General features: G+C 42.6%; 1 protein-coding gene across 1 annotated transcript in view; it reads left to right on the top strand.

The window, feature by feature from the left end:
- ITGA4 (integrin subunit alpha 4) overlaps window positions 1-23,942 on the top strand; it is a 50,033-nt gene that overhangs the window by 7,181 nt on the left and 18,910 nt on the right. The window contains exons 3-15 of the mRNA XM_081023622.1: window positions 2,600-2,706; window positions 2,984-3,110; window positions 4,582-4,649; window positions 6,382-6,511; window positions 8,289-8,374; window positions 9,850-9,912; window positions 10,003-10,140; window positions 11,150-11,261; window positions 15,812-15,906; window positions 17,653-17,743; window positions 18,806-18,851; window positions 19,289-19,443; window positions 21,755-21,912. Of these exons, the coding sequence (XP_080879748.1) occupies window positions 2,600-2,706; window positions 2,984-3,110; window positions 4,582-4,649; window positions 6,382-6,511; window positions 8,289-8,374; window positions 9,850-9,912; window positions 10,003-10,140; window positions 11,150-11,261; window positions 15,812-15,906; window positions 17,653-17,743; window positions 18,806-18,851; window positions 19,289-19,443; window positions 21,755-21,912 (1,376 nt within the window). The remainder of the gene's footprint in view (window positions 1-2,599; window positions 2,707-2,983; window positions 3,111-4,581; window positions 4,650-6,381; window positions 6,512-8,288; window positions 8,375-9,849; window positions 9,913-10,002; window positions 10,141-11,149; window positions 11,262-15,811; window positions 15,907-17,652; window positions 17,744-18,805; window positions 18,852-19,288; window positions 19,444-21,754; window positions 21,913-23,942) is intronic.

The raw sequence follows: 23,942 nt of genomic DNA, 5'->3' as shown, positions 1-23,942 counted from the left end.
TGAGGCGAGCTTTTTAAATTAAAGTGCAGTAAAGCATTAGCATGTGTCTGTGTGCATTTATGTGCATGTGCGCATGCATGTGTGTCTGTGTGCAAGTCTCCCCCCCACCTCCCCCCAAAAGATATGGCTGTAAACTCCCAAGCACATAAGCTTAAATCTGAAACCATACCTCTTAATTTTTTGCTTTCCATTTTTTTCCATTTTCAAGTTGAGGAAATGAATCAAAAATACATTTACAAATTGGCTCGTCTGTTGGCAGTAGGGGTCAGAAGGTCATGGCTCTGCAAGAGTCTCCTCAGAATTAGTCACCAGACGCATAAGATTTTATCACTTACTTTTTTGCTTTTCGGTTTTATGTAGGAATGTTACTGCTATGAGCAATGAATTTTTATTTTTTTAAAAAGCCTGACAGCTTGAAACAGGAACACCAAGAGTGCGACTGAGATCTTAATACAGTGGTACCTCGGATTAAGTACTTAATTCGTTCCGGAGGTCCGTTCTTAACCTGAAACTGTTCATAACCTGAAGCACCACTTTAGCTAATGTGGCCTCCTGCTGCCGCCGCACCGCCAGAGCCCGATTTCTGTTCTTATCCTGAAGCAAAGTTCTTAACCTGAAGCACTATTTCTGGGTTAGCGGAGTGTGTAACCTGAAACGTATGTAACCTGAAGCGTATGTAACCTGAGGTACCACTGTACCTTATTTTTTGGATGGTCCCATTTCGTTTGCAAACAGATAGGCACATAACTACCCAAGTTCACTATTGGATATAGTCATGCTCCCTCAGCATAGGAAATTTTACCCACAAAATGTGGTGTCCCACACAAGTGAATCACAAGTAGGGGAAAGCACTGTTGTGCTCAAGTCCTGCTTCCATAGCCATCTGGCTGGCCACTTGTGAGAACAGGTCAATGAGCTTTGGGCCTGATCCAGTACGGTGCTCCTTAAGTTCTTACAGTTCCTTACTTGTCAAATGTTTTTATGTTGGAGGCAGCTGCATACCTTCCTGTTTTGTCTTTCTATGCTACTTGGTTCTGTAAACTTTCTCTGAAAATGATAGGTACTTTGGAATATATTTTCTACAAGCGGTTGATTGTATTGATACAAAAAACGTGGAGAGGGCAATCACATAAATTTGCCTCACATTTCATTAGAGAAGTCATTGTGTCCCGTGTAGTTGCCACCAAAAACATGTGTACATTTCTCTAGAAATTCATGAAACCCAGATCTTGTTTTCTGTTAAGTTTGTCCAGAGGATGTTTTTTTGTTACGCAGGCTGTGAACTTGCTGGGTTTTTGCACACAGTTAATGAACTAAGATGGTAAAGATACATCTGTAATGGCTTTGCCATGAACCCAAGTGAAATGATATCCACATGCTGCTTGTTCTTTGTTAGCCTCACCTCTCTGTTTACAAAAAAGGGTTTCCTTTCATCAAAGTTTTCACCGGTACTTTTCTAGACAGTAGAGCAGAGTAATATAGCCCCATGCTGCACATCTCACTATGTGAGTTTGTAAAACTCTTCCAACAAGCTTTCTGAGTTGAGATCTTTTCCAGATCTGTATTGATATTGTTTGAATGTGGTTTATTGTTTTATCGCTTATTGTTCCCTGCCCTGGGGTGCTTTGAGAGGAAGGGTGGGGTATAAATTCAATAAATAAATATAATATATAAAATAAAACTGTTCTAGACTGGCTGATCAAACCAGTTGGTAGGTGAGTTTCTACCTGTAGCTAAAGCTCTAGATGGGTGGGTGTGTCTCTGGTCTCTGGTGGTAGGAGAGCCCCATGATGATGGAGTAAGTTCCTTCATAGACTACTATGGGACTTGTTGCCATATTTTTATCCTGGGATCTCTTTCAGTAGTGATCTAAGGGTCTCCCCCCTTGTTGTACTATTGCACTCTTATCACCTGTTTTCCTTGGAGTATAGAGGTTTTCTAAAAATGTGAATCATCACAGCAATGTAGAATGCTTTTGTTCAGCCAGGCAGCCATGTCCTTTCCCAGAATATTCCATGCTATTACCCTGGTTTTCCATTTCCCTCTACATCCCTCTACAACAGTTCAGGCAGAGGGAGTGTAGAGGTGAGCAGATTGTGCTTGGCCTTCACTGGGTTATTTTTCTCTCCCCTCATAAGCATTTATTTTGTACTTTTGCAGGTTTTTGGTGTTTCCACGGGCCTGCTTATACCTCCTCCTTGTGAGTGGATGGTACTATGATTTTCCTATTGTTATATGGGAAAATAAATCCTTTCCTCTACCACCCCTGTTGCCTCCAATGTTTGCTTATGCCATTTGTTTTGTAAGTGTGACTTAAGAAGCTGGAACAAACTAAGCAAGAAGCAGCCCACTGCACTGTTCCTCTCTCACCGTGTCCTGAGACCACCCCTGCTTACGTTGGCACCGCTGTGATGGTCAAGCGCTTGCAATCACCTTAAAAGTTATCTAGTGCAATGTGAATGTTGCACCGCCAAAACATCACTATGCTGGCTGAACTTCGAATTATGCCCATTAAGGATAGGAAGGCAGTGGAACTGTGGTTCATAAGTTTTGAAAGATGGCTACGCGTGTGCTAATTTTTCTCTCTTTCTGGTTTAAGGTGACCCAAAAGGAGAAAAGTGTGGGAAAACCTGTATAGAAGAAAGAGATGATCAGTGGTTCGGGGTGAGCTTGTCAAGACAGCCAGGAGAAAATGGATCCATTGTTGTAAGTATTGTCTTACGTTCCCCAATATTTTGGAGAAGGGTCATATCTCAGTGCTTTTCGTACAGATGTTTCCTGGTTTGATTCCTGACATCTCCAGGGAGGTCTGGGTAAGAAGCTTAGTCTCAGATTTTGGTGAGCTACTTGCCAGGTTGTTTAGATGACATGGAGCCAGATGAGTTAATGGTCCCATTCGGTGAAAGGCAGCTTCTTGTGTCTTAAGTGCTTTCTCTTCAGGTGACTTTCGTGATCATCACACTTTCTTTTTGTTTTTAATTAGGCCTGTGGACACCGATGGAAAAACGTATATTATATCTCAGCGCACAAATTTCCCTACGGCATTTGTTATGAGATACCTTCCAATTTTCGGACGCTGCTGAGTCGAAGAATATGTCCTTGCTATACGGGTAAGTGTCGGTGCGGCTGGACAGATAGAAGTAAATGATGCATTATGAGAAACACTCATTTGCAGCAAGCAAATGCTCAACGTTCTATAACTGGGAAAGCCAAACGTTGGCCTCCAACTTTTAAAAGCTTTTTTGAGGCTGCCATGATTGCTATGAAAAACAAAAAAAAATCTTTAACAAAAATGAGGCAGGGTCTTTTAAATGCACTGTTATAATGGGTGTTGATTATACAATGATTATGATTGCAAACATGGCTTTATTGTTTTGGTTTTTTTTTAAAAAAACAAAAAACCTCTTGCCCAATGATTCAAGGATCATCTATATAGGAGGCCATGTTGGAACGTTTAGGGAGATTGAGGGACAGAGAAGCAACCCAGCTATTCTCCCCCTGGAGTGGTTTCCTGCATGATATCCCCAAGGCAGGAGAGGCAACAGCCTTAGAGACTTGGTCAACGGAGTCTGATTCTCCCTGAAAAAAAATACTTGCCCTGGACTTTAGTCCAGAGTGGAGTTGAACTGTTGACAATGCTAAACCATTGCTTTAGATACAGCAGATGCCCGGGAGAAATCATGCCCTACCAGTTCATTGTACAGGATGGAAGGAAATGGATTCCTTCCATTCTTCTTCCCACATTTGATTCTAGACCAGCCTTCCCTAACTTAGTGCCCTCCAGATATTTTGAACTATATCTTTCATCATCCCTAGCTGACATGGCTACTGGTCAAGAATGACAGGAGCAACATTTGGAAGGCACCAGGTTCAGGAAGGGTTATGACTAGGAATGAGCAAAGTGCCTCTCACTGGGACATGTGGTGACTTGCCAGGGCACTCCCTGACTTTCTTTAGATCACTGTTGGGTCTTCAGCTGTTTTGGACTACAATTCCCATCAGCCCTAGCTAGTAAGACTAGTGGTCAGGGATGATGGGAATTGTAGCCCCAAAGCAGCTGGAGACCCAAGTTTGGGAAACACTGCTTTAGATCCACACTTTTGAGCATGTGCCATCACTTAGCTTCTCTTCCCATAAAGTTCTCTAGTTCTTCCTGCCAGCAATTTCCTGATATTATAGATGGGAGGGGAAGAAACAGCAGTGCTACCAACACATCTTATCTGCGAAGCCTGTTAAAAACAGTGACATTGGCATTCTAGCTGATTAGAACGAACTGTGTCAAAAATGAGTTTGCTGGTTTTATTGGAATCCTTTAAACCAGAGCTTTGAAAGCAAGGTTGAGCAATGACAATACATTTCGAATAGGACCCTTTTCAAATCCCTTATTCTTCTGATATCATTAAGTGGGATATTGCCTTGCTGTTGGATGCCAGGAGTTCTAGTTAATCCCAAACTCCTTTATCAAACAGCTGTGGAGAATTTGTGATATTATTCATGGAGGATTATTGTTTTTAGTTGCTTGTTGTTTATACATACTCTCCGTCCCCACCCCCCACCCTGTATTTTGTTGTGAATATTCAGATTACTGGAGCAAATATGGAGACAAATACGGATCATGCCAGGCTGGGATAATGACATTTTACACAGAGGTGTGTGTTTTAGAAATATTGCTTTTCTGTTAAAGCTTTGGATATGTGTGTGTTTTATCCTCTCATTGTATAATAGTCTCATTGTAGACTGAGGGGCACATTGCCTTCTGAGGAGGCTTCCAGGTCCAGAGGCAAAAGGAAGTGGAACAACACATTCTTCTCCGTCCAGGCAAGCAAGAGGCTTTGTCTGAGTTCAAAGACAAATTTCAAACTGGCAAAAACACCCAATGAAGGAGTGAAACAGGGCCAATGAGGGGTATGCCTGGGGAGATTTCTGTATGTGGGGAGCGCCACATATCGAGGCCAGGAGGGCTGCCAAGCTGAGATTCCGCACAACTGCATGTCAGGAGTGAGCTGGCAGTAAACAACACCATTCAAGTTGGAGTTAACACATTATTGGCAAAAACACAATCTGCACAGACTTGGTGGAGTGTCTGTGCACAGCACAGTTGCCGAGACTGAAAGTCCCCTCCTCCCCACAGCCATTTGCTCCTCTCCAGGGCTTTTCCCAAGCAATTGGAGACTCCGCCTGCGTGAAACCAACCTCTCCTCCACCCTTTTCATACCTCTTCTGGTTCTGGGAGACAAGGGAGGAAGGGGGCTCATCACAACAGGAGGGGGAGACACCCGCGACTCTGCACTAGCCTGACTCAACTCTGCCTCTTGGCTGCCCTCATCCTAACTCTCCTGCTTCAGCTTCAGCTTCTGCCTCTGATTCTGGACTTTTCTCTGCCACAGACTCTCCCAGCTCACTAAGCCCTGTTACCCCTTCAGCTTTTGACACCACCTCCTCCCAAGACACATCCAACCAATATTCCCCTAGCCTTCTTCCCTTGGGGGTTCCCTAGCTGGAAACTCCCACCATTCCTTTGTATCCAACCAGTCTGTGGCACTGCACTATTGTCATGTTGCTCTACCAAAGCTCTCCCCCACTCACCCCCCCTCGTGTTCAACACACAGGTCATTGTGTCACATGGCTGGGGCCCTTATTATGCAGCAGCTACAGCTGCTATTTTATTATTTTTTTGGTCCCATAGCTTCACCTTGTAATTGCAAGGGAGTCGGGGTTGACCTATGAGCTGGCTCTGCTCCATTCCTGAAGAATGCAGTCATGCTTCAGGTGCAGTCGTATAAATGACTTGCGTCATTGCCAGTGTAAGCCAAACTACAGACCACTGTTCCAAAGGCAATGTATTTTGGAGCAGACGGAGTATTCCATAGCACAATTTTTAACACACACCATGAGCTGTATTTTTTTTTTTAATATAGACTTACCTTCTTTATTTCAAAAAAGATATAAATAATATAACGGAACATAAGATTTTATTGCCTGATTCAGATTTAACCTATCCATAGCAGTAATAAGTTCTGAAAGCATTCCCTTTGGGGTTGTAAAGATCACTGTACCTCACTGCGCATCTTTATGTTCTGTATAAGAACTATGAGTTCTTAAATATTCTGCAGAGGAGGGCGGTTTTTCATTAGCTTGTAGCCCATTTGGTGTTGCTTGCAGACTTAATCTTTAGCAGAGGAAGAGCTGGTATATTTTCAAATATAGAAAAAGAAAGATAATGGGCTTTGACTTGATTGTACCTACTGAATGACGTTACCAGTTGAACAAATGTGTCTAGGGCTAGGTAATGCTGCAGGCTTTAAAGCAGAGCAGAAATAAATATGAATCACTCTGATTATCTTTAAGAACTTAAGACTTAAGCTTTTTGTTTTCTTCCAGGATTTAATTATTATGGGAGCTCCAGGATCATATTATTGGACTGGATCCATCTTTGTATACAATAAAACAGCAAATACCTTCCTTTCGTATGTAGACGACAATAATCAAGTAAAGTCTGGGAGTTATCTAGGTAACTGAAATATGTTTTGTCAATATGCTTTCATATGAAACTTTGGTTTAATACAGTTTCTGAAAGCATGCTTCTCCTGGCTATCTATGATTGTTTTTGCTATTCATGATAGAAATGCTAGGGGGAAAACCTGTTAGCACTTGTTTGTGAGAACAGAAACAAGGGCTCATCCAGACTTCTTTTTATTCTGGGTTTCTAGACAGAGGAAACCCAGAGGAAATATAAAATATAAATATATTGTGATTGTTCTGCCATGAAGGGTTTGAGTAAGTTTCATTTTTGTAGTTGGAGATGGTTGTGCATCATGAGGGGTTGACCACAACTAGCAGCCTAAGAGGGCAAACTGAGAGGATGTTAGCATCCATACTGCAGGAAGGGCAGGAAAGTCCATCCCAGTCTGCTCTGTGGAGGGAAAATGGGGATTGCATTTGGAAACCTTGCATCCCAATGCATGTCTGACCTGATCCAGGAGAGAGAGAGAGAAATGCCCACATGCATCTTCCCTACTGGATTACAGCACGTATCTTCCAGATGAGCAAACTTGCCTTGACCCTTCTGAATATGCTTGGTATATCTTAATAAATCTTGGTGGTATTCTTCTCTCCCTTTCATTTTGTATAAGCACATGCCCAGTTCATTTCACTGCATTTAGCCTTGTTGTTGTTTAGTTGTGTCTGACTCTTCATGACCCCATGGACCAGAGCACGCCAGGCACTCCTGTCTTCCACTGCCTCCTGCAGTTTGGTCAGTCTCATGTTGGTAGCTTCGAGAACAATGTCCAACCATCTCATCCTCTGTCGTCCCCTTTTCCTTGTGCCCTCAATCTTTCCCAACATCAGGGTCTTTTCCAGGGAGTCTTCTCTTCTCATGAGGTGGCCAAAGTATTGGAGCCTCAGCTTCACAATCTGTCCTTCCAGTGAGCACTCAGGGCTGATTTCCTTCAGAATGGATAGGTTTGATCTTCTTGGGACTCTCAAGATTCTCCTCCAGCACCATAATTCAAAAGCATCAATTCTTCGGTGATCAGCCTTCTTTATGGTCCAGCTCTCACTTCCATACATCACTACTGGGAAAACCAGAACTTTAACTATACGGACCTTTGTCGGCAAGGTGGTGTCTCTGCTTTTTAAGATGCTGTCTAGGTTTATCATTGCTTTTCTCCCAAGAAGCAGGCGTCTTTTAATTTTGTGGCTGCTGTCACCATTTGCAGTGATCATGGAACCCAGGAAAGTAAAATCTCTCACTGCCTCCATTTCTTTCCCTTCTATTTGCCAGGGGGTGATGGAATAACCTCCTTATAGCAGTCCTAAAAGGAAAGTAGTTCCCATTTTACAGCTGGAGAAATAAAACTGAGGCATGAACGTGCTCACAACAACTTACAGCTTTTTTGACAAGTGTTTTTAAAGGATATGTGCCTGTTAGCTTGCAATAGGTAAGGGCCAGTTATGTGCCTCTACCTCCCAGCCACTGTGTCAAGCTTTCAGCAGAGCAGCTTGCAAAATGGCATTAATGGTGACATGCCAAAAGCTGAATTTTCCACAGAGTGTTGGGTGTGCACAACCAGATATCTAGTGATACACAGCTGAGTCTGCTTTGGCCTTTTCAAGCCATTGTCTTGGTCCCAGATACCTGTGTGAATCAACACTGAAGTATTTATTAAATGAAATAATTTCCTTAACTTCATTCATTTATTGGGGATTGGGTGGAATGTATTGCTCTGCGTTGCATAGAACCCGGGACCTTTACCGCAATCTCTCACTGCTCTCTTAATGGACAGGCTACTCTGTTGGAGCTGGTCATTTCCTGTCGTGGAATAGTTCTGAAGTAATTGGCGGTGCCCCCCAACAGGAGCAGACTGGTAAAGTAAGAATTAATATATACATGTATATACATCTCTGACAATGATGAGAAAGGAATTTGCACTTTGCAGTGGCAAAGGAGAGTTGTCTGTCAGAGCTTCCATGACAGCCAAGTAACAAGAATCAGATTGATATGTATGACTTGTTTGTCCCTAAGACCACAGCTGTCAATGTTGCATTTGAGCTGGGAAGTGGCTGATGGCATTCAAAACTGTGTACGCTTAACAACAGAAGTTGCAGGAACTGACACCTCTGAGCTGTCAGCCATGTGCTGCTTTGCTGCAGTAAAGGAAGGCAGAGGATGGATGCACACCTGCAGGGCCATACATTTAGCCCTGCCTCTCCTGTCATGCTGAGAATAACTTATGTGCTGCGAGTCTCCCTCCACATTCCCAGGCAAGGAAGAACCTTGGGCAACATTACTTGCTGCCCTGTTGGCCCCACAGCTGCTTCCTCCACACTTGTCCCACACCTGTGCATAACACATGAAGAGAGCTGTAGTTAACCCAAGGTGGAGGGAGGCTTTTGCTGAGCTGCAAAGCAGATCTGATAAGGGACAGCAGGGAATGGTGCAGTCTGTGAACAGTCGTATCTTGGAAGTCGAACGGAATCCGTTCCGGACGTCCATTCAACTTCCCAAATGTTCGGAAACCAAAGCTCGGCTTCTGATTGGCTGCAGGAAGCTTCTGCAGCCAATCAGAAGCCCCATCGGACTTTCAGGTTCCACAGAACATTCGCAAACCAGAACACTCACTTCTGGGTTTGCAGAGTTTGGGAGCCAAAACATCTGAGTAACAAGGCATTCGGGATCCAAAGTACGACTGTACTGTATTCTGTGGGAGGGGTGGAAAATTCAGCTTAAAAGCCCAAGCTCTGGACACAACTGACCTTGCAACAAAGCCCAGCATTTAGAGCAAAAAGACACAGTATGAAAACACTGGTCTTGTGTGCAGAGTTGGCTTCTGGGCAACTTTCTGGGGAATGTATACCAATGATAAGTGGAGCCTATCAGAGGCAAAAATGGGCAGAGCAATTAATGCAAATATGTACAGCAGGCTAGTTTCTATGCGTGCTCACACATCCCTCCACCCAGGCAAGCAAGGGGCGTCGCCGGATTTCAAGGACACATTCCAGCCCGGTAAACAAACATACTCAAGGATGGTGCAAAGTAGGGCTGGTGAGGGGTGTGACCTAGAGACAGTGGGTGTGGGTAAGGAGGAGAATCAAGAGGGCTGTGTGGGGAGACCAGGGGGGCCACATTTGGTGCCCTGGCCTGAGGTTCCCCATCCCTGCTCTTGGAGGTGACCAGATGTTGCCATTGCCAAAGACAGGGTATTGAGTTGATAGCTCCTTGAGCTTGAATGTAGAGTTGAAGCGCTGTTCTTGGCCAGCTGGTTTTGGTTTGCCTCTTTCTACTGCATGTTGAATGCTTCCCCCTCACCCCCACATACCCAGTTAACTTCTTTATCTTTATTCCAGGCATACATTTTTAAAATCGAACAGAAAAAGCTCTCGATTTTGTCTGAATTAAAGGGCAAAAAGGTAATGCATTGTTTAAAAGCTGAGACTGTTGCCTGCAGCATTTTCACCTTGAGGACTAGCTAATTATTTCTCTCTCTTGTGTATGGCCAGCTTGGTTCTTATTTTGGAGCTACTGTCTGCGCTGTGGATCTCAATGGGGATGGGCTCTCAGACTTACTGGTTGGCGCCCCAATGCACAGTAAAGTCAGGGAAGAAGGAAGAGTGTATGTTTACATCAACTCAGGCTCCGTAAGTATTGCTTTATTTTAACCCATTGGTAGTTTGATTCCAAGAGGTGGCTGATGTTCTGTTCATAGGACCAGCAGGGCTCTTGAGCCTTTGACAACTTCCTACAGGGAGAAATGTAATGAGCAAAGGTTTTTCTGACATCCGGAAGTGGTGATGGGGAAAGCTTCCCCTGATGAATTTCACTCTCATTTTATCACAGAAAACCTACCAGAAAAAAATAGCAACACTTGTGCATTCATTGTCCCATTATATGTTATGAGTAAACACTTTATCTCATTGATACCTGCATGTATTGTAAAGACTAGGACTAATTTAAACAAGGGCAAGGAACTGAAGCCTGTCTGGAATATATAGTCACATGCAAGTAAAATGCGTGTGAGTGGGGGGAATTGCCTGTATGACAGGGGGAAGTGTGCATGAAAATGCTTTATGTTAAGGAAAATTGCTGGAAAACAATTTTAAGCAAAATTGAATACGAAAATTGTATGAGGTGAAATTTGTCCTGAAATGCTGACAAGTTTTTATGATACCTTTCTAGAAAATAATAACCTGCAAACTGATTCAGAAATGTGGAGAACTGAAAAAAAAGACCAGAGAAATGAGAAACTGAAATTCATAGATTTGTTCATCCCTACCTGCAGCCCCTCCCACCCCAAACACAAATATATTAGGTGTTGAATGTCTGTAGTGGTGAACTTCTCTATTAAAGTTGACTCTCCCCAAGATTATTGTTATACCCCGCCCATCTGGCTGGGTTTCCCCAGCCACTCTGGGCAGCTTACAGCATATCTAAAAACATAATGAAAACATCAAGCATTAAATACCTCCCGATACTGTAGAAGATGAGCATTGTAAGTTGCACAGGAAGCTTGTGTGTGTAGCATGTTGGTCTCCCATACGCTGAAGATTTCAACATGGACTGTTTCTCTTCTGAAGTGTTTACCTTAATTGTATCCCCATACAATAGGAGCCCTGCTACAAAGTAGAATTATTATTTCTTTTCCTCTAGGGAGGAAAGATGCTGGAGCTGGAGACGGCACTGGCTGGGAGTGATTTGTACGCAGCGAGGTTTGGAGATGCCATTGCCAATTTAGGAGACATGGATAACGATGGCTTTGAAGGTATAATGTCCTAATGATTTAAAACTAGGTATTATGGAACTTAAAATGATTTGTGTGTGTGTTTATGTCATACAGAGTTCAGTATAGATTACCAAAGTTTGTATATGATTGCAGCCTCCTTTAACTTAACCTCCCGTTGCCTGGCTTGTTGTTTAATTGCTAAATATTTTCAGTTTCTGCATTTTGTGTGCATAATGCACCATTCTGGAGATTGAAAAATTCTTTCGTAAATAAAAGTCCTGTTTCTGCTTTGTTTTAAAAAGCGCGATGCATTTTGAAGCGACACATTCCAGTTCTCTTTCTGCTTGGATCATTTACTCTAGCTATTCGAACAACAATCTTGGAGATTTAGGTAATCGTGAAGACTATTATTCTTATGTCTCTGAATTTTCTGTAGGAATAAAACTGCTCAGGCGCATAAATAAATTTCAATTTACTTAAAACTAGTTACCTTCATTTACCTTTTAAGTGCCCTGCTCATAACAAAAGTTCTAATTTGTTGCTTAGAGATTTTTAAAGGAGAAAAGAAGTGTCAGGTTTAAAATGAATGCTAACTAAGTATCCTGTCTCATACTAATGAGAGCGGAATACTGCATAGTTATCCACTGGAATTGTCACAGAGATTCCACTGACCATTTTTGTGGACTTCAGGTATCCATATATGAAGAACAAATTTTGAAAGTTCATTCAGAAATGGAGTTTTGGAAGACCTGAAACCATATTTGTGATTATAACACAGCTTATTTTGGAATCATAGGTTATAGATCATCAGTGGACAGTCCTCCCAAAACTTGTGGGGTGCTGCTATACTTGAAGCAAGCTTCCTGTGGCTTCACCTGTTAAAATCATCCAGAGTGCCTCTGGGCATGTATGGAGGGTTTAACTTCAGAGACCGGTGGCAAACTTGGGTTCAACTGGTGCCATCAAGCAACTGGCCTACATTCTCCAGTTTTAAGTAGGCTGCAGAGCTGATGGCCATTAAAACATTAAAACACCCAATCCTACTTGTGGAAGCTAAGCAGTCCCTGGATGGAAGATAGGCTAGGAATCCTTGGAATGTTGAAGAGGTGGAGATGCCTTAGAACAGAAAGCAAGTGGGACCTCAGTATGCCAGCATGCATTCCTGAAGGGGGCAGCAGACAATGCACTTGGGGAATCTAGCTTGGTGGGCAGGGATGGGTGGCCAGCGATTAACCTAAGCAGCATGCAGGGTTGCCAAAGGAATCCTGTTTTTATTTTAAGAAGGAACACTTGATGGTTCTCCTGATTGGGGCGGAGGGGATGGCAACCACCAAGGCATAGAGACTGAGACCTACTTTTCCTTACTTTTTAATAGCTCAACTGAAGAGCTTAGATCATGGGTAGGCAAACTAAGGCCTGGGGGCTGGATCCGGCCCAATTGCCTTCTAAATCCAGCCCATGGAATCAGCGTGTTTTTACATGAGTAGAATGTGTCCTTTTATTTAAAATGCATCTCTGGGTTATTTGTGGGGCATAGGAATTTGTTGTTGTTGTTTTTTACTCCAAAATATAGTCTGCCCCCCACAAGGTCTGAGGGACAGTGGACCTGCCCCCTGCTGAAAAAGTTTGCTGACCCCTGGCTTAGATGAATAAAGGCTAGGGGTGGAAGAGAACTTTATTCAGTCTGCACTGATCTCTTCATATCTTCTTTATGTTAGACTCTTTTTCCAGCTGCCCCCAGAACATTCAAGACACCTTTTTAATTAAAAACCCCCCAAAAGCAGGGAAGATAAGTAAAATTTGTTAAATCAAGTTCAAGTGAATATTTTGCTCTAGAGAGAGGCTGCTGTCTTCCCTGGGCTTGCCTTAGGATATACCTGCATTGCTTGTAATGCCGCAGTCAAAGTCCTTCATCTATCATTATCTTCAGAGCCCCATTGTTGTTAATAGTTCTTGATAGGCCCATCATCCATGCATCTGCCTAATTCTGTAAAAGTGTATCTAAGCCAGTGGGCAGCACAGCGCTTACATGACTATCAAATTCAATAAATCATGGACTTTTCCAACAAGTCTGGTTTTTCAGTAACTGTGCTTCATTCAGCTGGTGGTGATGCTTCAGCCTCTGCTAAATAAATGTGTTTTTGTTTGACATTGTTTTTAATTTGCTTTAATCTGTACTACTTACCATTTTGATTTAATCATATCCCTTAGGCATCACTTGCATAATGACTTTCATTCTCAGCCATTAATGTTTCTTATCGTCTTCAGGTTTCATGCACATTAATGTACTGAATATCTAAATTTATTTGCTAGGCAACTCAAACAACATTTACATTTCACACTCTCCTCTGGATCTGCTTAATTAAGATTTGTTTTGTAGGTAAAACTGCATGATATTGAACTAGAGCTACTTCCTGGAAATTATTGCCCTCTCCTCTTTTTTCTACCAAACCTTAGTCAAGTTAGAAATGTCTATACACACCTCCTTTCATCACCTCTTGCAGGCTTTTTAAAGAGGAACGATAAACTATGCACATGTGTTACTTTTAATATTTTAGGTTCCCCACTTTCAGATTTTATTGAAATAATGGAAGCAGAAAAAAATGAACTATATGTTAAGGAACATGCCCAAAACCCAGTGAATTTTTTAAATAATATACAGTAATCCTTAATATTTAAAGATACCCGTGGGAAACATGAGTAAACTTAGAAACTTTGGGATGTTAACTGCAATATGTACTGGAAAGAAATCCAAAAAGCATCATCCATAGGCATGAGAAGGTGTCTGCTTGGTTTGTATGTATGGTGGAAGGGAACCATGAAGGCAGTAGCAAATTATTTGGGGATGGGGCTTTAGAGAGAATAAGTAGAAACTGTAGCTCAGTAATAGATCATCTGCTTTGCATGCAGAAGTCCCAGATTCAGTGCCCAGCACAGAGAGACTGCTGTTGGAAATTCTGGAGAGCTGTCACCAGCAGTGTAAGCTAGGCAGACCAACAGTCTGATTCTATATAAATCAGCTTCTTAACATTCCTGTGAGAATGCAGCATTTGCAGCCCTATTTGCTCTTATTGCTGATTATCACTGACATAGACACCAATAAGATACATTTCAGTTAGTGGCCAGCACTGTCAAACTAAGACTAGGAAGGGAAGGACTTGTACATGTGATATACGTATATGCACTGCAAAGTTGGGCTTATGAGAAGTGACCTATAGTGGACATCACTTGGTCGGCACAGGCTGTTGGAGGTGTGTGCCTGTCTTGTGCAAACTGACCCCTTTCACCAGGCACCACTTAGAGGTGGAGGGCAGGGGTTTCAATTTGCAGCATGCATTTGTCTCTCGTCCATTTGGTCCATGTGGCGACTTGATAAGTAGATGCACAATTCTGAAGACCTGTACGATTGGCCCTCCCATGCTATACCATGTGATTTCAACAGCCAACCATGTAAAAAAGGATTTTTCAGAAGCTGCAGTAGCCTTTAGGCAATATTTGAATTGGGCTCTAACTAGATAAGTGGAAAGCTTTTAATGTGAGACATTGTACTTGAAGATGGCAGGGAGCATAGGCAGAGATTTTTATCAAGGAAGGGGGAATGAGAAAGTTGAAGGCAAAAGTAAGTTTTTGTCTGACTGAAGATAACGATGTCTAAGTTGCTAGTTATCCTGTTCTAACCTGGAGACTTGGGACAGGTTGCAGCATTAAACTAAAAAAACACAATTTTGGGGGCTTGTGGGTAAAGAAATAGAATTACATTCTACAGAAAACCACAGTGGCTTTGACCACAAATGACTTGCAGAAGTCTAAGCAAGAAATGGCTGTGGTGTTCTGTTTTTGAAGATTGCATGGCTAAAGATGCTGACCTCGTCCAGGGGTCATGTAGCTGAGCTGATGATTCAATGGGGGAGGGGGTGGCATGGCTCCTGCGAAGCCTTTATACAAAGATAGCTCTAGCAAGTTCAGTTATGAGACCATAAAGAGCTATTGCAAAGTGTGTGTGTGTGTGTGTGTGTGTGTGTGTGTGTGTTTTGTAATCCCCAGCTGCATTTACAACTGATATAAGACTATGAATGTTTCCTGAATAGACATGTAGTGTTTGCAAGAGAGGGAGCTACTCTCTTCATCACTTTCCTTTCATTACAGGCCAATTAGATCAAATTGTGAAAGCAAAGCTGTGCTTCTTAGAGAGAAACAGAGCAAATGAGAAATGTGTCCTGAAATCCTGTCTTTACACGAAACTACAGGGAGAAGATGGCAAGACAAAGCAAGACAAACAGAAACCGAAGCATGCTATGTGCTTCCTCCATCACCCTGGAGCTTGTTTCCCTTTGTCCAATGTTGCTTTCCCTCACTCCCACCCTGTCAAGCAACTATCCTTGCACTAATTTATGCCACTGTTCTGTGAACAGCTAATAGTGATGAGATATTTCCATCTTTCCACTTGGTGCAAGCAAATCTTTACTTTCCTGTCAAGAAACCCAAACAAACCATGCATTGGAGTAAACGTTATTAAAATGAGTGTGTAGCTAATATGCTAATGCGTCTTCATAACATTGCATTGACGTATATCACATCTATTTTAACAGATGTAGCCATTGGGGCTCCACAGGAAAACGATTTGGAGGGCGCAATTTACATATATAATGGCAGGAAAGATGGGATATCACCAACCTTCTCACAGGTAGGTCTGTTTTATCACTACTGTGACTGTTTTAGCAGAGATGCTGTCGTCATAGTGAGTAGGAACATATTTTGAGGCAATGCTTTTGCCATCAACCCAAGAGGCCACTGAAATGAGAAACAGATGGGGTGGGAATAGGAAGTCACTAGAGGAGGGAAGAGATGGGGAGAAAGGAAATAACTCACTATAGCTGCGGCCATTCATTTGTTAGAAAGTATTTGTTAGGAAGTTAGAGGCGGCTGTTGCTTCAATCTTCCTCCACAACTCGGTAGATTATGTAGCAAAAAGACAGAAAGCAAATTGTATGAGTCGGAACTGGAAGTATTTGGGACATTAATAGAACTCTGGGTGAGTGGTTCCCATGTCTGAGAAATTGGTTAATTGCCTAAACTGAATGTGCTTACACTCCTTCTGAAGGACCAGGTGTGCACTCTGGGGATGCTTTTGGATCCATCTTTGTCACCGGAGGCCCCAGGTTGCCTCAGCGTCTTGGAACATTTCTTAATTAGTTTTATAACATACATTTTAAACAGTCAATTTCATTTATATATATACAGTTGTACCTTGGAAGTCGAACGGAATCTGTTCCGGAAGCCTGTTCGACTTCCAAAACGTTCAGTAGCCAAAGCGCAACTTCTGATTGGCTGCAGGAAGCTCCTGCAACCAATCGGAAGCCACGGAAGCCCTATCGGACGTTTGGGTTCCAAAGAACTTTCTCAAACTGGAACACTCACTTCTGGATTTGCGGCGTTTGGATGCCAAAACGTCTGAGTACCAAGGCGTTTGGGATCCAAGGTATGACTGTGTGTAATATATATATATGTGTGTGTGTATGTGTGTGTGTATTAGGTCAACATGTTTTTAAATTCTGGCTATTATCGATTCATTTTAATCTATCTTTTATTTAAGCTGCTTAGAGCTTTTTATGATTAAGCAGCAGGCAGATTCAACCCAACCCAAGATGTTGCCTGGTTCAGCAGCCCCAGTGAAAGCAGCACATCATGTCAGGCCTTGCTGCAACGTTGTAAGGTTAATGCTAGCACTAAACCACGGGAGAAGCACTATTCCCAGTGAGGCACATACAAACCCTCCAGCTCCCATCAACCACAGCCAGTAAGGAATGTTGCCAGGAATGATAGAATGTTGAGACTTGAACAGCATCTAGAGGGCCACTGGTTCTCCATCCCTTATTTGTTGGCAAAATTGATTTAACTTACAGTGGTACCTCAGGTTACAAACAGTCCTGCTTATGAATGCTTGGGGTTATGAACTCCACAAACCTGGAAGTAGGTGTTCCGGGTTGCGAACTTTGCCCCGGGATATGAACACAATTTGCTTCCGGGGCCGTGGGAGGCCTATGTAGGGAATGCGCACCTTGGGTTAAGAACGGACTTCCAGAACAAATTACGTTTGTAACCCAAAGTACCACTGTACTTTCCGTTGTTGGTTAACTGTAGTCACTAATGGTACTTAGATATACAGTGGTACCTCAGGTTACATACGCTTCAGGTTACAGACGCCGCTAACCCAGAAATAGTGCTTCAGGTCAAGAACTTTGCTTCAGGATGAGAACAGAAATCGTGCTCCGGCAGCGCAGCAGCAGCGGGAGGCCCCATTAGCTAAAGTGGTGCTTCAGGTTAAGAACAGTTTCAGGTTAAGAACGGACCTCCGGAACGAATTAAGTACTTAACCCGAGGTATAACTGTACTAAAAATATCAGTCTTTTTCTTTAAAAAATTTTTTTAGAGAATACAAGGACATCAGATCAGCAACAGTTTACGAATGTTTGGCCAGTCTATATCTGGGAGAATTGATGTAGACAACAATGGGTATTCAGGTGAGTTGAGCATTTTTCTTTGCTTTTGTTTCTTTAAAGCAGTAGGAACAAGCTTTGCTGTATTTCGTACCTACCCTTTTTTAAAACATCCTTGAAAGCAGGATGCAAATTAATAAAGCAAAACTGGGGGGGGGGGGGGGGGGACACACCAAAACCCTCAACAACCCACAAAACATTAAAGTCCATAAAAGATTAGTAAAACGAAACAACAACAGAACCAGTGAAGGTTACAAAATAATCAGAATGCCTGAAAGTGAATTCGTTTCAGTTCCCAACTATTCCACTATCCCTAAAATTGTGGGAATATTCTGTGATGTTTCATGCTGCTTTGGTAGTGACGGTGCCTATGAATGATTTCCTCTCCCATTGCCCACTGCTGACAGCATTGAATTTGTTTAAAGATGGTAGCAACTTATCAGATGAGAAGGCCATTATACATTTCCGCTCAGTCCTATACATTTCCGCTCAGAAGTGAACTCTGTTTAATGGGATTTAGTCCCAGGGAAATAAGTACTGGGGTGCAATCCAGTAGCGTTACCCTGAGTTCTTCTTGTTCAGGAACATGCCCTGTTGAATTTGGCAGAACTTACTTCTGAGCAGCCATGCTAGGCTGCTTATCATAACAGATTTTTTTTTTAAAAAGAAATGTTTTCAGAAAGGGAAAACACAGAAGAACAAGGAGGTTAGCCTTTCAGTTTTTAAATGTAATTCATTTTTTTCTTTATTAAAATTCTTTCCCACCCTGTCTCCAAAAATGCTTGAGATATAAAGAATGGAGATTGAGCAGCCGCTTAACTATATGGTGTTATGCAATGACTGTGGAATTATTTTAATGCCAGGAATAAAAGCAACACAGCTCCATCTCGAAGACTTTGTTTAGGAAGTTCCGATAATATATGTTGGCTTAATGTATCCTCGTATCCCCTCTCATTAATAATGTGCAAAGAGTGATTTAATGCAGTCCAGAGTTGAATAAGCAATAAGGGGATTGTACATGAGAGAAAGTTTTCTGGTGACTAATGATCATCTTCAAACTGTGGGGTGCTTTTTTTCCGCCTACAGATGTGGCAGTTGGTGCTTTCCTGTCAGACTCTGCCGTGCTGCTGAGGTGAGTCCAACACACACACACACACACACACACACACACCCCACACACCACATACCATAATTGGAGACAACTGGACATAATGGTGAATTATGAGATGCAATTAAATAAATTTGCCATGTGCTGCTGACCTCATAAAGCTCTCAATTAAGCTCTGAACTTGGTCATTAAGCTCTGGAAAGTGGCTCCAGAATGGGAGTTCTGTAGGACACTGGAATCGCACAATGTGTCAACATCTCTAAGAAATGATCTGAGCGGCAAACATCTCTGAATCTTGTGCCAAACAATATTTTACCCTCGCAGGCTTGGCTCCTAAGTCAATTAAAGTTAGGTTTTGTTTTCTCAAAACTTGGGATGTGGAAATGATAAAGCAGCACGCACGAAATTATAAACATTACAAAATTACAAAATTGTGACTATGAATTCTTCTTGCTTTTCAGGACAAGGGCAGTCGTCATTGTTGAAGCATCCTTAAAACATCCTCCCTCAGTAAATCGAACTAAACTGGACTGTGTGTTAAATGGACAGCCAGCTGTGTGCGTGCACCTGACACTTTGTTTTAGCTATAATGGCCGAACAGTTCCAGGTTACATAGGTAAACTATTAGCTAAATTCTGCATCATTATTTCTCAGCATACTTTATTGATGGTGTATATGCCTCAATTGCTCTGTTCTTTTTTTCTTTTTCTTTTAAAAGGCTTACTGCTGGTGGTTAAATGGAATTTAATTACCTACTAATCCATCAAATTGAAGCCAGTTGGTATCCATTATTATTTTTGGCACTGAATGACGTGTTCCAGATAGGAGAAAGCATCGCACAATAGCTGTACTGCGTAGCTCAATAGTAGACAGGATCAAGAACGGCTAATAAAAAAATATTGGAATGTGCAGAGGTGGCAAAAATTGACAGCACTGATAAAAGATACAAATTTAGAATATTTTAAAGAAGACTAGAAACCATTTCTAGTCTGTATTAAAAGTTGTCTTTCATATGCGAAGACCACAGTGGGGTTTGAAGTGTAAGAAAACAACAGCATATATTAAGAAACATGTCGGAGAGGATGAAATTAGATAATTTTACCCGGCCTGTGGAATGCCGTCCCATCAGATGTCAGTGAAATAAACAACTATTTGACTTTTAGAAGACATCTGAAGGCAGCCCTGTTTAGGGAAGTTTTTAATGTCTGATGTTTTATCGTGTTTTTAATATTCTGTTGGGAGCCGCCCAGAGTGGCTGGAGAAACCCAGTCAGATAGGTGGCACAGAAATACTATTATTATTAATAACAATAACAATAACAATAACAATAACAATAACAATAACAATAATAATGATGATGATGATGCAATTGTATGTAATTTGGGTTATAAACATTGATGAGTGGGAAGTCACTAGTTTTGCTGAATTGGAATATAATTGTTGAGTAACAAATGTAATTTTCTACATTGAAAATAGAATAAAATTGTGTGTGTGTGTGTGTGTGTGTGTGTGTGTGTATAGGATCAAATTTACCTAATTAGTCTCTTATCCTGAGTAGCTGTTTAATTTTCAAAGTAAATGCTCATATTATTTGGTACATTAGCAATTAGTATACCATGGAACAAAACAGATGCTTCTCAGAAGTTTTACTACATAGTATTAAGAGACTATGGATTTCTGGATTAACCCTTTAGACTATGGGTCGCCAAAGTGGTGCCTTTCAGGTGTTGCTGGACTCCAACTTTCTTCCCCCTCCCCCGACAATTGGCCATGTTGTCTGCAGGTGATGTGAACTGGAGTTCCACAAATATCTAGAGGTCACCACATTGACCAGCACCTCCTGTAGACTTTATCAGAATAAAACAGAATGGCTTTATTCTGATAATCAGCCAGTCCCTGTTGCTTAGAGCACAGGGTATAATGTGTAGCTAAGGTTGCCAAGGCTCAGATTGGGTTCAAGCCCAATGAGAGAGGACCCAGCATTATGATGCTTACTGTAGAGGCAGAAGATGGCATCTTGTATGTTGAGAGAAGACCGTAGCTATTCCTGATTATCACAGAGAGTGGAGTGAATAGCAGAAGCTCTCCAGGCAACAGCTAAGTGGCTAGCAGTGGCGTAGCGTGGGGGGTGCCAGGGGGGCCGGCCGCACCGGGCGCAACATCTGGGGGGGCGCGCTCGCTGCCTCCGGAGTCGCCGAAGAGCCTCGGGCGCAGGCTGTAGCAGAGCCCCATGTCTCGTGGAACCGACGAGCTGTGCGCGCGCCCGGGCTGAAGGCGTCCGGCAGGCAGCGGCTCTCAGCCCCACGCGTCAGGGCCGCGGAGGACGTGCCAGGCAGCCCCTCCTCACAGCCCCGCCTCCGCTGCTGCTGCTGCAGCTGCTGGGCCATGTTGCATTTTCCTCGCCTCTCTGCCCCCCTCCTCCTCCTGGCAAGCGGCGTGGTTTGGGCGGCAGCGCCAGCAGCAACTCGACTCAGATCGGCAGGTTAGGGGTGGGGGGGGCGCAAATTACTTGCCTTGCCCCGGGTTAGGGGGCGCAAATTACTTGCCTTGCCCCGGGTGCTGACAACTCACGCTACGCCGCTGGTGGCTAGACCAATAATATGGAGGAAAATTCACTAGAATAAGATGGTGGGAGCAGTATATGTGATACAAAAAAAAGAATTGGGGGTTTCCCCATCAATTTATTCATCAGAACGCACAATTGATTATTTTTAGTGTGCAAATGATAGTGCTGATGTACTGAAGGTATGAAAGAAAAATCTGCAACACTTTTTAGAACGATTTGAAAATGATACTTTTGAAAGCCTGCCTGGCATTCTAAAGCATTCGCCATCAATTTAATAAATATGAAAAGCCTCTGAAGTTACTTTCCAAACCCTTCCTCTTAATGTTGTCCTTTCACCCCTCTCTCTCTCACTTTTTTACAGTATTGCTTTATAATCTAAGCCTGGATGTTAGCAGGAGGCCAGATACCGCAGCAAGGTTTTATTTTTCCTATAATGGTACATCTGAAACGACTTCTGGAAGCCTCAGCATTTACAACAGCAACAACGTTACTTGCACAACTCACCAAGCATTCATGAGGGTAACATGTGTGTTTCTTTCTCTCTCCTAAATAGAATTGTTGAAGTAAAATAATTGCACCAGTATTTGAACAACGATGGGAGAAGGATTGCCAAAAACTGGCTTGTTCTGTTTCTTTGACGAGCAAGACATGAGCAGAATAGCTCCTCTCTGAAATGGATAGCCTTATCCTTCATGAATTTGCCCAATTCCTTTTTAAAGCCATCCAAGCTGGTGGTTATCAAAAGATGTAAGGGTGGCAATCAACTTGGAAATCTTCAAGAGGGGATTCTAAACTTTTGAACCACCTGTCTTGCACAAATGCTTGTGTCATCCCTACTTCTCACGCAATGTCCTTCTATGTTCTGAAACATTAATACTGAAAGTGTCTCCCCCTTCTGTGACCTTTGAACTTAAGTCAAGTCATTCAAGTTCAATAAATCCTCAGCGTCTGTCGAGCATAATCCTTGCATATTCAGTATCTGAGAAAATAATAATTAATAGCTAATTGGCATAATGGAAAGTAATGAAGAGCAGATGTAGGGAAACCCTTGTGGAAAATTATATGAATTGGATAACATACGAATTGGTGGAAGCTTTCTTGTAGATAAGAATTAAGAGCAGGAGACATGTGGAAGGCAATCAGTGCCTGCCTATCTCACCCATCCAGGGAATAATTTAATCATCTTCGCTATTGTAATGTTCAGTGTTTCAAGCAAAGTAGCTTGCTTGGGAACTGAACTTTGATCGAGAGCCTTACTACACAGTGTGGTCTGGCATTAAAATTTGTATATCTTACAAAGACATACAAGAGAAACAGAGTAGACTCAATCCCAGTTTACTTATTCCAGTGCAGTGCTGGGATTTTAAGCAGAGGTATTTTTCCTGGAAGACCCTGGCTATGATACCTTGAGCATGCAGCACCATCCTCAGAAGAAAGTTCCATGGAACTTGCACCCTAATAAGCAAATTTGTTTGGAGCCTTAAGCAGAAAAGAGAAAAGGTTACATCAACTATGTGTGAGTGTAGCCCTACTCATCTTTTTCATGACTGCCAATATGTGGCCCCACTTTGAAGAATTAGCCAAAGTGGAATGTGGTCGCCAGGCCTTTAAAGGTTCCATACCTCTGGTCCAGCTTTGTAGCTGTTTCCTGGCCACTTCTATGAATGAATGAATGAATGAATGGTATGTTCATTGTAGTCACAGACCAATGAAACTTCTCTAACTGCATCATTAGAATGTTATGAAGAAATGCAACATTGGAAGCACCTTTGAGTTTGCTTTGGCTGCACCTTGTTTACTATAATTTAAGCCAGGCATAGGCAAACTCGGCCCTCCAGATGTTTTGGGACTACAACTCCCATCATCCCTAGCTAACAAGACCAGTGATCAGGGATGATGGGAATTGTAGTCTCAAAACATCTGGAGGGCTGAGTTTGCCTATGCCTGATTTAAGAAATATACAGTGGTATCTCGGGTTACAGATGCTTCAGGTTATGTGTTTTCGGGTTGCGCACCGCGCCGAACCCGAAAGTACCGGAATGGGTTACTTCCGGGTTTTGGCGCTCACGCATGTGCAGAAGTGCCGAATCGTGACCCACATGTGTGCAGACGCGGCGCTGTGGGTTGGGAACGTGCCTCCTGCATGGATCATGTTTGCGACCCGAGGTTCCACTGTAACAAGCTTTAGATGGTAGCTCAAAATAAAATACAAGGTAACTTTTGTTTTTGAAGAAACAAATGAAAAACAAATGAAGTTCCAACATGTAAGATTTTAGAAAGAGAGAAAAAGGAAGCAGCTTTGATTGGGCAGGTAGGATGATCTTGTGGCATTCATCCAGCAGTGGGCAGCAAGGTGGTGATGCAAAGCCACCCTCTTGACACTGGTGTCACTCCAGATTCCCTGGACGGCACTGGGGCAGAGCAGGGGTGACAATGCAGTCAGGTCTGCATGAACCCACCAGTGTAGCCAGTCCACGCAGCCCTGCTATTCGCTCCCTGCAGACATGACCTCACTGCTGCCCTGCTCTGTCCAGGTACAATGAGCAATG

Source organism: Podarcis pityusensis (assembly GCF_964106645.2).
Source record: "Podarcis pityusensis genome assembly, chromosome: 1".
In the NCBI taxonomy this organism is placed as follows: domain Eukaryota; kingdom Metazoa; phylum Chordata; class Lepidosauria; order Squamata; family Lacertidae; genus Podarcis; species Podarcis pityusensis.
This window is presented reverse-complemented; position numbering and strand designations above follow the sequence as displayed.